A 14,970-nucleotide genomic window follows, 5' to 3' on the forward strand; every position below is an offset into this window, starting at 1 on the left:
CCCTAACTCAATTTAAAAACCCTCCTTCAATATGTGCCCACTGGCACATGTTGAACATTCAGCAGAAGGTAACATCCTTTAGTTTATTGGCAGGTGGGAGGTGGGATGGTTAATTGGTCTGACTTGAATATAAAAAATGCCAACCTGTATGAACCCGACCATACTTGCAGTTGCCAGTTTGCTGGGTTGCCTTTAAACGTTTATACATATTTGTGGCTTTTCGTACTGTTTATTAAGCAAGTGGAAACATTAAGTTCCCATTGTAAGAGTTGTTCTCTTACATCAAACTTCATCATCTTTTTTCCATTACCACGCTGTGATCGTCTGCAAGTGTTCTGATTTATAAATATAAAACGGCTTGTATGCAATCAGGGGAAAATGTCATGTTTTTAGCCGATCATCAATAAATGTGGTGAGAGTCAGCCATGACGTTTAAGCATGCGGTTTGAAGCCAGGCAAACGGCAATCTAAACAGCATCATTAACAAACAAGCCTACATGTCATGAGTCAGCAGGCTGACTGTCTGTTAATTTTGCCTGTGGTAATGAATCCGTATTTCTGGAACACCTTGTAGCTCTGTGAGGGCCGAAGATAACAAGTTAACTGTTCTTTTCAGGAGCTAACTGCTAATTTTGGCTGATGAAATAGTTAAACTGTCTGTTTTTAATCTTTGACTGGTGGATTAAAAAGAGAATTCCCAGGCCTGAAAGTTTGGAATGAAATCACAATTCTGCCTGCACAGTGTGTCTTGTAGTTACTGCTCTAGCCCATAGGCCTGAAGGTCTTTGTGTGGAGTGAGGTAGGATGGGGAGAGGGCAGCCAGTGATTCAGCCATCTTTTATTGCCTCCAGATTCATGTTACTTGCTCCGCTTTGGAGGAGCTACACTTGAAAGGGACAGAGCAGTCACCTGATCCAGCCAAACGTGCCTCTGCTAACCCCTGGTCCAGCAAGCCAGGCATCAGGGCGCCTGTGACTCCCAGCACCTCAATAATGCCATTGTCCCAACAGACACAGACAGACAGACAGAAACACACACACCCAGAGAAGTTAGACTAAAACAGGCCCCAGCCGATTTTGTTATTCGGTCTCCCCACCCCATTCCACAGACATAACTGGCCACGACAGATGCTTATCATGTATCCGCAAATAAAACACCCACATAAATGAATTCCCTCAAGAAACAATACATGTGCACTTGCCACGAAATGTGCACAATGGTGTGATTTAATGCCATACGCAATATGTAGATGGGTCAATATTTAGCTATGTAACCAAGAAAACAGAATAAGAGTTTCCTGTTTCAGGTGGTTTTACTGTTTACGTCTCAAAGCAGGATTCCTGCCAGCAGATTGTTGCAGAAACATTAATTAATAGTGTGGGTTTTTATTTATGGGCAGTGTGATGCCACACAAGAACAGTGATCACCTGAGGCAAAGGGAAGTCCTTAAAGGCCCTCGTTGTCAGGCACGCAGAGGTAAACATGCAGGACAGATGTGGCCTAGCGCTAAAATACAGATTGCTCCCTTAAAGGGCTGTTTAATTTGAGGCCTAATGAGGATGAATATGCGGATCATCAGCACGGAGGAAGTCGAAAGGAATGAGTTTTGGTAGTGATGTGGGTACACGCATACAAAGGCACACACTTTATCATTGGCTTCATTAGGCTGTGTGTATTTTATCAGAATCAGTGCCAGTGTGTGCAGGAAAACACCATTGATGTCACTGGGTCGGGCTTTAGCAGGATTTATTATAGACAGCGGGGCGGCTGCTCTGCACTGATGGATGGCACTGTACTGCTGGTTGGAGGCACTCTGATCTGCCCAAGTCCTGAACAACAGTGACAGATTCAGGTTGCTGCTATGTTATTTTAATTCAGAAGACAAACAAATTCTGGCAGACAGCTTGTAGTTATATATACATGGAACCGTAATTTGTGTGTTACCGCGACTAATATAAACAATATTAAAACACAAATAATGAAACATAGGATGTATTGGATAAACTCCTAAAAAAGAGGACAATTTTCATATGAAAGTCTGCCTGACAGTTAATGTCTTAAAGGAGCAGTGTGTAGGATTTAGGAGAATCAAAGCTAATCAACCCCTTAAATGACAGAAACCGTCTGTGGAAAAAAAAATTGCCAAGTACTTGGATTTATTTTCGTTTAGCCTATGTCCAATCTGCTAAGATGGAAGGGGGCGGGCCTTTTGATCTATACTGCACATTGACTGTATAAAATTTGGACGTAGCCTCCGTGACGTCACCCATAGGGTTCACCCACCTAGCTCGAAGCAATCAAGCTAGCGGACGCTTCCGAAGCTCACCAGCTAGGCTACATGCTGCACTGGGACGGATAGCAGCCGGCCGGCTCGTGGACTAACACTGCCGTGATGTTCCTGTTGGTGTCCCAGATTACACTGCTTTACGCACAGTAAGTTACTCTAAAACTTTACAACACCAGCTTCAACTTGTTTTAGATACATAATTACGGTAATTTGAAATACTGATTTTGTCGAGACTTGCAGTAATGTCGCCAGTGTTACCTTGAATCAGCAGAACGTTTACGGATACTTACATGAGGCAAACAAGTTAACCTGAATTTTAATTTAATTTTACTATAGCAAGAAGTTGTTTATTTGGATGACCCTTAATTAAACTGTATTATGAGCTGAATGATATGTAATTAGGTTAGTATTCTTACCGTAGAGGTTGGATTGATACTGGCTTATAATTATTATTTTTTTTTTCCCTATTAATAACTTCTACTCATAGGTATGATTATCCCAAACTTATTACATTTGAAAATCTGCGGGTTGCTTCTCAGAGCAGATGTGTCAGTGCGTGTGTTAACATGTAAAAGGATAATACCCCACAGCGCTATTTAACAGTATGCATATACCGTTATGATGTGACACTGACAGGCTGTCTGGGATTATTATCTGGGATATCAATTAAGAAAGAAAGGGCATTTTATATTTATATTTATTTCTTTCAGTACATTTGTCAATAAATTTTACTTCCAGTCTTGGTAACTTGACTTTAGACAGCTGACATTTATGATCACATTATCTGCAAAGTCTTCAAAGGACAACAAAATAAATTCATTTGAATAATGTTTTATATTTTTGAGGTGTGGATTCCTTCTTCCATTTTATCCTACAAATGTCACATTAGTATTTTCAACCTTATTTAGGCACGCTTCATAGTTTTTTGTTATTCTTTTCTTCACCTGAAGCATTTAATACTCATTTACTTTCCTCCCATAGTCAGTGTGAATCATTGGTGACAGCTCTGTGTCCAGCTGGGTGTCCAGTGAGCTGCCGGACATCAGTGTCTGCTGGTGTGGCTGGATGGACTGTGGTGGAAAGACCTTCTCTCCTTCTTTGAGGAAGAGCTGCCCAGATGTCTTCATCTTCCACTCTGACGGCAGCAGCAGCAGCAGCATGGGGGAAGTCAGCAGGTCAAGATGCTCACCATCATGGAGAACTTGTCTTTACATTTTCTAGTCTTAAATATTGCCCACCATTTTGTGTTTTATGCAATTCAATAAATTATATTTACATTTCAGCTAACGTTGTCTTCATTACTGAGTGAAAATGTTCGATTTATAATATATGATATAATAATACAACGCAAAACATTTAGCATTTATATTAACATTTCAGCTAACGTTGTCTTCATTACTGAGTGAAAATGTTCGATTTATGATATATGATATAATAATACAACGCAAAACATTTAGCATTTATGCTCATTTAAGAGCATTTATGCTCTTTTTCCAGGGGATATATGTCTAATTTCATGAATGTGAGAATACAATCAGGAAGCTAATGAATGGGTGCTTTTAATAATATGATTTAATGCAAATTAGACATTAATAAAAACATCAATATGTAACCTCTGATAATGATAAGTTAATGTTTTTTTGAGTCCAGTTGTGTCTTCTCATGTGGAGCATCAGAGGTCCACCCTGTCTGCATCACCTGCAGAGGGAACCTTTACACAGACAAATATAAATGTAAGTAAAATATGTGTTACAACGGAGTGGCTTAATTCTGTTTTCATATACTGATTAATGTTTAGGATAACCGAACACATCCAACAGTATTAACTACTCTCAATATAGCCTTTTAGTAAACGTTATACAGCTTTGGCACAGTTCCTCCTGAAATGCAGGCTTAAAATTATGTGTCAACTGAAGTCGATCACAATCAGTCGATTTCTGGAGTGATTTAATATTCAAATGCCTGCTTTGATAGTGATATTGAATAAAAAAGATAAAGTCTGGGGTCGTGTGCCGTCAAATTTTACGTTACCGAATATTTCACAGTCTGAGTCTTAATAACAAACTCCAGTATATCTGAACCATGCTAAAAGGTGATGTTTTTTTAACCCATAAGAACCCATGGTGACACCCGTGTAACAAACTTTAAATCTTCTATAATCTCTCATATTCAGTTTTATGCTTCACCTTAACTCATTAAATCCCTAAGCGACCCATACTCAACATCCTGGTGTGGTGGTCATGTGACTGTGACAAGAAGTGACTTCTCCAAAATATGGGTGTTACTGGAAACAGAAATGTGAAAAATTTTCAAAAAGCTTATTTTTTGTTACAAGGCTAAGTTTAAACCCATTTAACAATTCTAATCCATTAACAGGGTGTCCTGTATTGCATTTAACTTGTTCTGACCATATTTCCTGAACAAATTAAAGTCAAAATTTTGATATCAGTTATGGAGATGCAAAAGAAAAAGGCAAATTTGTGTCTCTGTAAGCAGAAAATGTGTGTAGTTTTTTCCATTTTTAAAATAAGAAATATCATAAACATAAATACCATAAAAGCACAATGTAACATATATGTAACATCACAGATATTTGACATTTAGGGGTAGTATTTGCTTTAAAAAACATCAGAAATGTGTTCTATGTGGTTCACTTATAGAACACATCTTTGAAGGATAACTGGGTCTGGGTTCTTATGGGTTAATTACACAGACATTATTGTAGTAAGTTATTACTGTGTGTTATTACTAAAAACACACAGTTCAACACTTTAAATTGAGCCGAGTGTAGCGTTAACTTGGTGTAATGGTAAGTTTAATCATCATACCATTGCATAATGTTACCATACTAACACGGTGAAGCTTTATTTTCCAAACACACAAATGTCTTTTGATTGCAAGTATTACAAAAATAAATTATAACACTTCTGTATTGCTATGACTTCAATAACCATACCGGTTTAATAATATCTTCTTTCATTCACTCCCGTTAGCATCGCAGGCAGCATTAGCTGCCTAACAAACTACTGTGAACACTAATAATTGATTAAAATTAAACGAGAATTACACTCACCAAACAAAGTGGAGCATGGGCTTCTTGTGCAGCAGTGGTACAGCTCACCACACAGCAACTGGTGTTATTGTTATTAGCCCGATGTTTGGGGGTCATCCCTATGTTCCCCTGTAGCAATACATACCGGGGAGCATAGAACCCTTTTTCTGAAAAAGGGTCCTATGTTCCCCGCAATCTATCAATATTTATGGTAGACTCTCAGCATGGTCGGCAGGCCTACCGTCGCATGGCCCACCTTAGCTCAAGCAGCCCAAAACGTAAATTTGCACAGCAACTACTTTCTGGTTACTTTGCAGTTCATTTTTTAACAATATGTTTATGATTTTCACAGCACACAGTGAAAAACGAACAAACACAAAGAACAAACAAAACAAAACACAACAAACAAACAAACAAAAAAACAAACACACTGGACTACACAACACTACAACTCGGCTAACGGACACAAAGAAAAATACATACCGACAGATATATATATATATATATATATATATATATATATATTCTATTATAACATTAGGCCATTGTGTTCTAGAGGGAGCTTTATCTGTTATCCAGTTTAAGAGAATACATTTTCTTGCACAGAAAGTTTTGAAAGATTTTGTACAGTTTTCTTCTCATATTTATCAACAATAAAGCCATTTGATATCCCAAGCAACATGCATAATGGGTCACATAGCAGATTCTCAGATAATAGATAATCTCAGATAATCTCCTTCCCCACCATGTGCCAGAATGTTTGTATATTCCTGCAGGACCATAAGCAATGAGTTAGACTGCCTATCTCTATTTTACATTTAGGACCATTTTTTGGCTTTTTAAATAGGGTTAGGGTTAGGCCTATTTGCCATGGAATTTGGCAGTAATGGTGGAAAAAGTAACAGACCGGGGAACATAGGACCCTTTTTGGGAAAAGCGGAGAAAAAGGTTCCTATGTTCCCCAGTCTCACACAAAGAGGGGATAGACACGCTCCCGATGTTTGCATGTAAAACTCGCTGACTCTCTGAACCTTTACCTATCTCTTACCGACAGGTAAAGGTTCCAATGAATTAGCCACAGCGTGTCATGATCGGGGAAATCAGCTTTTAAGAGTAGAGGCATCGTTTAAACCAGGCTGTAAACAAATTTATTTCTACTGTGATATCGGACATTTTAACATGAGAGTCAATCTAACTTGCTCCCTTCTGCAGCCAGCCTCAATCGGCGAGTCGAGGAATTGCATTTTTTTGTATTTCCGCATAGGCTTCACAGCTCAGGACCGGAGGTTGCCGCTTGATACTGCAGTCAGTCAACAGGGGCCGATTGAGATGTTTTGGCTTAACTCTCATGTCGGCCATCTTTATATCCAGTATGATGCTAATGCTATAATGTTAAACATTAAACATGTTCATCATCAGCATGTTAGTGTTGTCATTATGAGCATGTTAGCATGCTGATGTTAGCATTCAGCACAAAGCAACACTGTGTCTAAGTCATGTCATGTGTTTTCTGCAGATCCAGATTATTGAGCTACCCAGTAAGACTCCAGTCTGCACCCTGGTACCAGATGCTAAACTGGGGATGGTCATGTGTATCAAGCTGTGGCAGGTAAGCACCAAGCAATCCTCTCAGGTGAAATTGCAACAGAAATAGTTTCAGTATAACCAAGTTCACCTTAAAAGGTACCAGTTTGTGCTCCCAAGTTCAATGAGTTTACCTTGGCAGCCATTACCAAAAGCAGGGGATTCTCTACCATATAAAACAAGTATGGAAAGAGAAGGTACTTTTTCTATACATACCTGACTTATTCTTATTGGATAGCAGCCCATTAGGAGACGCAATAATAGAAAAGTCAACAAAAATGCACGAGAGACGTGGCACATGATTTACAGCCCAACAACTCGTCCTAGGCCATTTTTCCAAACGTTTCTTCTCAGCTGGCAGCGAGTCCCAACACTGTAATTAGAGCGTTTGGAAGGGCCGTGGGTTCACAGCCATATATCAGCCTGCAGCTGTACAGCCAATCTGATCTGAGCACACAAAAAAAAGTTGCTTTCTGTTTTGTAAATGCTGTCGAAAAGTTTTATTTTCCTGCCATTAAGGAGACCCTGTAATTATTTTCATGGTTAATTATTAACTCTTTGGGTTTGTGGCTTTGGGGGACAGAGTGGGGTTTTATGCAAGACTGCGGATGGTTTCAATACATTTTATGGGATGTCAGTTTACAGGCAACAGAAATCAAAACACAGCTTATCATTTTAAAACCAGAGTGAGGCGAGTGGTTGGCCCGTGCACATTCAGTCCTGTATTCCTGTCATACAAATTAGAGTCATTTTAATAAGTTAACTATCAAAGCCATAAAGGTGACATTGTGTTTGTGAAATTATTATAGAGTCTGACAGTGCACGCTGACATTTCTTTTCCCCTTTGATTTCCCTGTTACACCCACCTTTCATCATCTGATTTATGAAGCAATGCTGGTTCAGCGCTGAGTGCCAGGAAACATAATGATCAATTATATCATTATAAATTATATAATATCATTGTAATACAGCACAGGCAGCTGTCTGACTTCAAAGCCGAAGGGCCCAGGTGATTTTAAATCATCTCAGGCTGATTCCTTTCAAAGCTGAGGCATGTTCATCTGTTACGCTGACTGAGCGGCTCGAGAGGTCCAAGTAGTCGAACTCTGAAAACCCAGTGTGTGTGTGTGTGTGTGTGTGTGTGCGCGTGTGTGTGTGTGTGTGTGTGTGTGTGTCACACGCACACAGGCAACACATTCTGTCTGCCAGTCATAATAAAATAAAATGCTCATCTTGTCTTTCACATCAAATGCTCATATGCTACCCGCTGTTTCTATAACCTCACACGGCAGGAGGCAACAGCTAACACCATCAACCTCTCTCTCCACCCTGTCTCTCTCCATCACACACACACACACAAGAAGAAGCCACTGACAATTATCTCCTCTCTCTGTCTCCCCTCTCACCATCCCTCCCTCTTTTCTTCCCACCGTTGAGACGAGAAGTGATTATCCTCCATTATTTCCAAGACAGACTCACCAACAGATTTATTGTCGGCCTTTAAGCCCTCTCTGCTGGAGTTTATGGAAAAGATTAAACGCAGTGTTAAACTGCACTTTCTCCTCAGTTCAGCAGAATCCCACCCAGCCGATGTCTAAAAGGTGACAGAGCTGACTGTCTGATTCCTCTGAATCTGATTGGCTGAACAATAGGACGGACGCTGAGAAAAAAAGTACCTCCACATGTGGGTCTGCCGTGTGCGGGTCTCGGCCAGGAGGACAGTATTGATGTATGATGTGCAAGGCTTTTAATGTGAACAGAGGCTGGCGGGGAAAAGGAAATGTTCCTATACAGATATCCATCACTCTCAGCTCATCACCTCGCTGCCTCGTGGCCATGACATCATGGTGGACCGGGACAAAAACCGGAGGAAACGATTGGTTCCTTATGTTGCAGCAGCGCCTGCCTGAGGCCTGTGGCGGCCACATCAGCAAACAAGCTGTTGGTCTCTGGGTTGTTCATGACTTACCACATAAGGAAATGACAGACAAGTGTTTGCAGAATATACAATATATTCCAGATATCACCCACATACTTCTCTCTAATTACATTTAGATTTTATTTATTTATGTTTTTTGTTGTATTAGTTTTTTTGGCAGGGTCATTGATTAAAAAAAAACGGAATCAGCCAGAATTGAGCCTGAAAGCCTAATATTTAGATATGTTAAAAATGAAACCTAGAAACGCAATACAATAACACATTCTTTCAAAACATGCATCCATAATTATTGTATACAGCATTATAAATATACACAAAATAGCACAGCACACATCTACTAGTAAATGATACCTCAGTACAACTCACAGCCACCCCCTCTTCTGGCTCTCTTTCTTGATAGATGCCGTAAAGAAAAGCTCTAAAAATGAAGCAAAAGTTCTCTTTTGCAGCAATAATTAAACATGTGCTTCAACACATTTAGATAAAGTTTTGCCCTGAGTTTGTTTTATTCTAAATTTTAAACTAAGATTTAGATTTTTCTCCAAATACAGTTGTAAATATCGTTTATCAGCCGCCTTTATTTTTAATATTTGGGACGGGCCTGAAAAACATACTATATATCAATACCTAATTTTCAAAACAGTGCTCCAGTTAAATCCAGGTATTATATACAGTATTGGAGTATTTATATTAAAGGTTGACGACTTAATTCAAATTAAAAAGTACTAATTTTGGCATGCATAATACAATAATTTACAGGAGGATTTTCTCAATACATTTCCAGCTGCATTTGTTTTCTATTTACTCGAGATGTCTGGCCGTACAAAATTTAGAAAACATGTTGCAGTAAAAATCAGTTCAGCTCAATTTGAGTGCTTTCAATGAAAGAGGAGCATAGAAGCATTTTTATAGGCCTATAACTGTATGGATTGACTGACTCAGAATGAAAGTGAGGAAGACAAAAAGGAAGATTTTATAAGTTAAGAAATAGAACTGAAACGATTACTCAATTTACCTTCTTTATAGACAAAAAATAAATTTGTAACTATAGGGTTAGAATGCTAAACATCACCTAGTTCCATCTTTCCAGCTTTTAAAGATCAGATTTTTTTTTGTATGCGTCAGTAAAATGTACATTTCCAAACTATACATCAGTTTAATTGATAATTAAAATAATCCTTAGTTTTCTTTGTATGAAGTCGATTTCTGTGTCCAGCGAATTTGTCTTGAGCTGAAAACTAAAACCGATTTAGATCCAATTGTTCAGCAATTATAGTTATGCTGTCCCCATTTGTGAGAGCTTGTTTTAGTGCCTCCATAGGTTACATATCTGTATTTTCATTGCCTCAGCAGCAAAGCAACTTCTCCACAAGTGTGATTGATTCAAAAGAAAATCAGAAGGAAGGAAATGAACATAAACTTAAAGGTGAGGTATGCATTTTTTTTGTTTTTGGTGTCGTGGGGGCAGAAATCCCATCATACACTTATATTTTAATTAAAGTGGAGAAATCTTAAGAGACTTAAGAAAGAAAGAAACAGAGAAAGGAAGGAAGGAAGAAAGGAAGAACAAATTTGTGTCAGTATTGGCGAAGCATTTCACAAATGGAGAGAAAATGTTGTTAGTAGTAGTTAGTAAATAGTTAGGAATCTTCTGCTAACCATAGCTCAGGGCTCACGGCTGCAGCTAATTATAACCAGTCCATTTTAATGTAGCTGGTAAAATACCACATGTCTTCTCAAAGGGCTTTACAGACCCACAAGCAGAAAAGAACACAGGACTAAAATTCTCATAAAATTGCTGCTAAAATGACACTGAGATCACAATCAGACTTGGGGTAATTGAAATGAAGAATTAGTGCTTATACAGGTCACTATAGAGCTGGAGATAACATGGCTTTGCAGAGCCTGTGACATGGTATAGCATCACATGACTAAGAGCTCGCTGCGCGGAATTGTTCACATACAGTATAAACTACACATATGAAGCATAGAACTACCACATTTGCATGATGTAAACAAAAAAAAGATGAAATTGTGAGAGGTTAATATATTAATTCTGAGATCATGGCAGAAAAAAATATGATATACCCCCCATCGTATATGGTATGTAAAGCCCTTAAATCAGTCATGACAATTAGTATTGCCCCTACACTTTGTGTGTATTGCATGTTGCAGACATGTAGCATTAATGTCTGAGGACATGCAAAATCAACACTCAGAACTGATGCAGTATACACACTTACTATATGTTTACATGCGCATGTAAGCATATAGTTAAAAGCAAGAATATCTCCAGCCTATAAAATGTGTGCATATACCCTCGCTCATCTGTTGTGTCGGTGTAAGGACAGAGTCAAGAGGGAAAGATATACAGGAAGGGCTGTATTTTCAAATTCTGGAGTTTTTTGCCCCCAATTTTCCAAAAAACTGCCAACCCTATTTCTAATGTTGAAAAGCCCCTGAAGTCCTGGTGTGTAGAGGCCATATTGATGACCTAACCATGGTGGCCTGAACCAACTGCTTTAGTGACCAACAGTCTGGACAAAGATCTAAATATAGGGCTGTCATCTTAAAATGATTGCATTGTTAATAATGGCTCTGATGATTACAGGATATATTGACAGAATGGCATTGCCTGTAATTGTCCAAAATACATTTTAGCACGTTATGATCATTGTTAAATGCATTCCACAAATACAGTTATGAAAAAAGGCATAGGATCACATGACTATTAACAAGTGAAGGCCCACCTAGTTTTGATCTGAGAGTCAACCAAGCATCATCGCTCTCGTGCCTCTTCCACCAGCTTCCATCCATCTGTCTTTCCAGCTGTTCTGTGGTGATGAATCTCCTCCCAGAGCCCCAGCCCCACTCCAGCAGAGAGCCCTCTTGTAGAAAGGCCTGTGGAGGATATAATGAATTAGGTGTCTACCCAGGGTTCCCCGACCTCCGACCCATGACATCATCAATCAAGGAGGTCCTACACTTAAGTGAAGCAGTGGGCCCCAAGCCTGGAACGCTTAGTCCGGGCCCTGCCGGCAAGCAGGGGCCACTGATTTTCACTTGTTTTTATTTGTTTTCATAATCCCTTAGTGTTCGTCCTCACTGATGTGTTTGGAAGGAATACACGACTCTGTCTATAATTTGTTTAAAGCTGGAAGAAGAGAAATATAGAGCGTTAAGTGAGAAGAGGACTTGAAGATAGATGAAAAAATGGCAGACATGGCCCCCTCACACATATGGAAAACATTTCTTTCCCTCCTCGCTTCTGCAGGGCACAGTGCTGGGGGCCTGGTGGTATTTTAAAGCAAAGGCCCAAGGAGTTAGTACAAAGTCTGTATGTGTATTTAGAGGTCTTCTTAAATGTATTGTGTCATTCTGCAGACTAGTTTGAAGTCTTTTAAGACTTGGAAAAGTTTAAAGTCATTGTTTGGATAACACTCCAGGCATATGTGGATGTGTAGAGGTATGTCGTAGTACTTCCACTGCGCAGAAAGATTGCGGGATTTCTGAAAAGCAGGATGGAGGTTAGATCTTACCAGTTGGCCCGCCCTCGTTCTCTTCATCCATTCCTCCTTCTTCCCCTCTCTCTCATTCAGTCCTTCCTCTCTTCCCTGCAGCGTTTCAAAGATATATGAAGCCCTCAGTTTTTATCAGTTCACCTTTATGTTCTCGTTCACAGAAGTGATTTACTATCCATGTCTCCCAACAGTGGGAAGGCACTGCTTTATGATTCTTTTTAAATTTTTATAGTGCTTACGTTTCTCTTTGTATTTGCATATAACTGCATTTGTACTTAGTACATGTTGCTCTGTACACATTTAACAGAGGCAGGCATCAGATGCAAAACCCACAACCCACTCTCTGTGCACCTGGTTTCATTTCATTTCATCTGAAAGATTTACTCTGATGGTGTCACCAGTTGTAAACATTGCGGCTGGATCTGTAATGAAAGCTAATGACTGAAGCTAATGTGGGTTTTTTGTGTTTTTTTAGTGAGTGTGCAGGTTTGCAAACCTGAAACAATAAGTCGCTTAATTGATTAGTTAATAGACATAATGCATATTAATAAGTCGGATAAGTCATTTGTCAAGATAAATAGCCGCACATTATCTGGTTGTAGCTTCTCCAGTGTGAGGATTTTCCCTTTTTTCTGTTTTCTATGATTGGAAATTAATTTTGTTTGTCAGACAGAAAAATACATTTCTGTTATAGGCATTTTTCTGACATGTTGTAGATTAAATGATTAAATAATTTTCTATATTGTTCAATAATACAATAATAAATAATGAATACAACCTTGATTCAAAAGTTAGGACGCTGCGAAAAAACATAATAAAAACAGAATGAAGTGATTTACAAATCTTTGTGACCTGCATTTATCGGAATGCACGACAAAGACGTTCAAACTAGGAAACTTTTGTTTGTTCTAAATACATACTCATTCTTTTCATGTTTCAAACAGTACCCCAACTTCTTTCTCACTAAGAATCATATGTAATTCAGTAGTTTATTTCTAATTTAAATAAACATTAAAAATAATCCTTAAGATTTTTAAATTGCAGCAGAAATCGTTTGGATAAAATATAGTTTAAAACATAAACTGCAGATTTAAGCATTATAGTGTAAAAGGTCCTATATCATTATAAAGTTATATATAACTGAAAAAGTTGGGCAACCTGGACAAAAATAAAGATGACAGAGTACAGTACAGATGAATATGCCAACACTGCACATATAAAATAGAAAAATCAGCTAAAACTACACTTAATAGTGTCTTATACATTCAGGTTTTTAATGATTTAAATAAGTTTTAAAATGAAAGGTAGGTTTTTCAGTTTGTTACTGCACTGTGTGTCCGTGCCGGCTGCGAGGCCTGTGGCTCAGTAATATAGATGAGGAGCAAAGTGAGGAGTGGTGTAATGGACTGTTGGAAACAGAGAGGAGCAGGCTGACGAATGAAGCCCACAGCGTCTTTCCGAGTGTCAGCGGGAGCTTCCAGGATGATAACCTCTGCTCCGCTCAGCTTCCAGCAGCACGCATCGGTTTCTGTGTTTTTTTTTACTACAAAGCTCTCATCTCATATCTTACCTCACGCTGCTCTTTGTGCTCTCTCTCCCCACCTCGCTGTCCCTCCTCCTCTCTCTTATTGTCCTCCCTCACTTCCAGCCAGACTCGGGTCCCGGACCTCTCCTGTTGGCTGGGTACGAGGACGGTTCCCTGTTGCTTTGGGACGTAACCAAGAGGTCCAAGCTGAGCCAAACTAAAGCCCACCCTGAGCCAGTCATGTGCCTGACCTTTGACACTGAGCGTCTGAGGGGCATATCAGGCTCCTCTGAGAAGATACTCTGCTCCTGGATACTGGACAGACAGAACAACCTGCAGGTCAGCAGAGGATAGGACTGTTGTCTAGTCGAGTCTCATCTAGTTTGGAGAGTCCCCAAACATTTGTCAGATGAATCAATGCCCCTTCATCAACACCACCCATCAAGATTACTTACATTATTAGTTATGACAACTGTCAATACACAAAAAATGTTAAATGAGCATTCCTATGGGAGATTAAACTCAGTGGGTATCGTTACAAAAAAATTGCAAACAATTTAAATATCAAAGTTTACATCATCGTGGTCAAGTTTGAATTTGTAGAGTGGAAATTTAAACCTATTATCTGTTATATTCCGCAAACTAGAATTTATCCATTAGGCTAGCTTTTTCAACCATTTACCCAATACTTTTATTGAACTTTAAATTATTTATTTATTTATTTTTTTAACCTTTTATCCATTTTTTTAGATTATTTTTAAAAAACTTTTTATCCATTAATTTTGTCTAACTTTAAAAAAAATCATCATTTATATATTACTTTAAGCTAACAATTGTTCATTTCATCATTTATGCATTATTTAGCTAAAAGTAAGTTAAAAAATTAACTTTTTTTTTCTTTTACCATTTATCCATTACTTTTTAACTAACTACTATTTTTTTTAAATCATTTGTCCATTATCTTTTAGCTATTTTTTAAACCTTTTAACCATTACTGTTAACCAACTTTTTTTTTTTTTTACCATTTATACATTACTTTAAGCTAACAATTTCAACCATTAA

At 38.5% G+C, this 14,970-nt stretch overlaps 1 protein-coding gene across 2 annotated transcripts in view; it reads left to right on the forward strand.

The window, feature by feature from the left end:
• Positions 1-14,970, forward strand: part of gnb1l (guanine nucleotide binding protein (G protein), beta polypeptide 1-like) — a 33,526-nt gene that overhangs the window by 9,358 nt on the left and 9,198 nt on the right. For both annotated transcript variants that reach the window (XM_059336895.1, XM_059336896.1), the window contains exons 5-6: positions 6,856-6,948; positions 14,032-14,247. In XM_059336895.1, the coding sequence (XP_059192878.1) occupies positions 6,856-6,948; positions 14,032-14,247 (309 nt within the window). The remainder of the gene's footprint in view (positions 1-6,855; positions 6,949-14,031; positions 14,248-14,970) is intronic.

The sequence above is a fragment of the Centropristis striata genome, chromosome 7 (genome assembly GCF_030273125.1).
Source record: "Centropristis striata isolate RG_2023a ecotype Rhode Island chromosome 7, C.striata_1.0, whole genome shotgun sequence".
NCBI classification, from domain to species: domain Eukaryota; kingdom Metazoa; phylum Chordata; class Actinopteri; order Perciformes; family Serranidae; genus Centropristis; species Centropristis striata.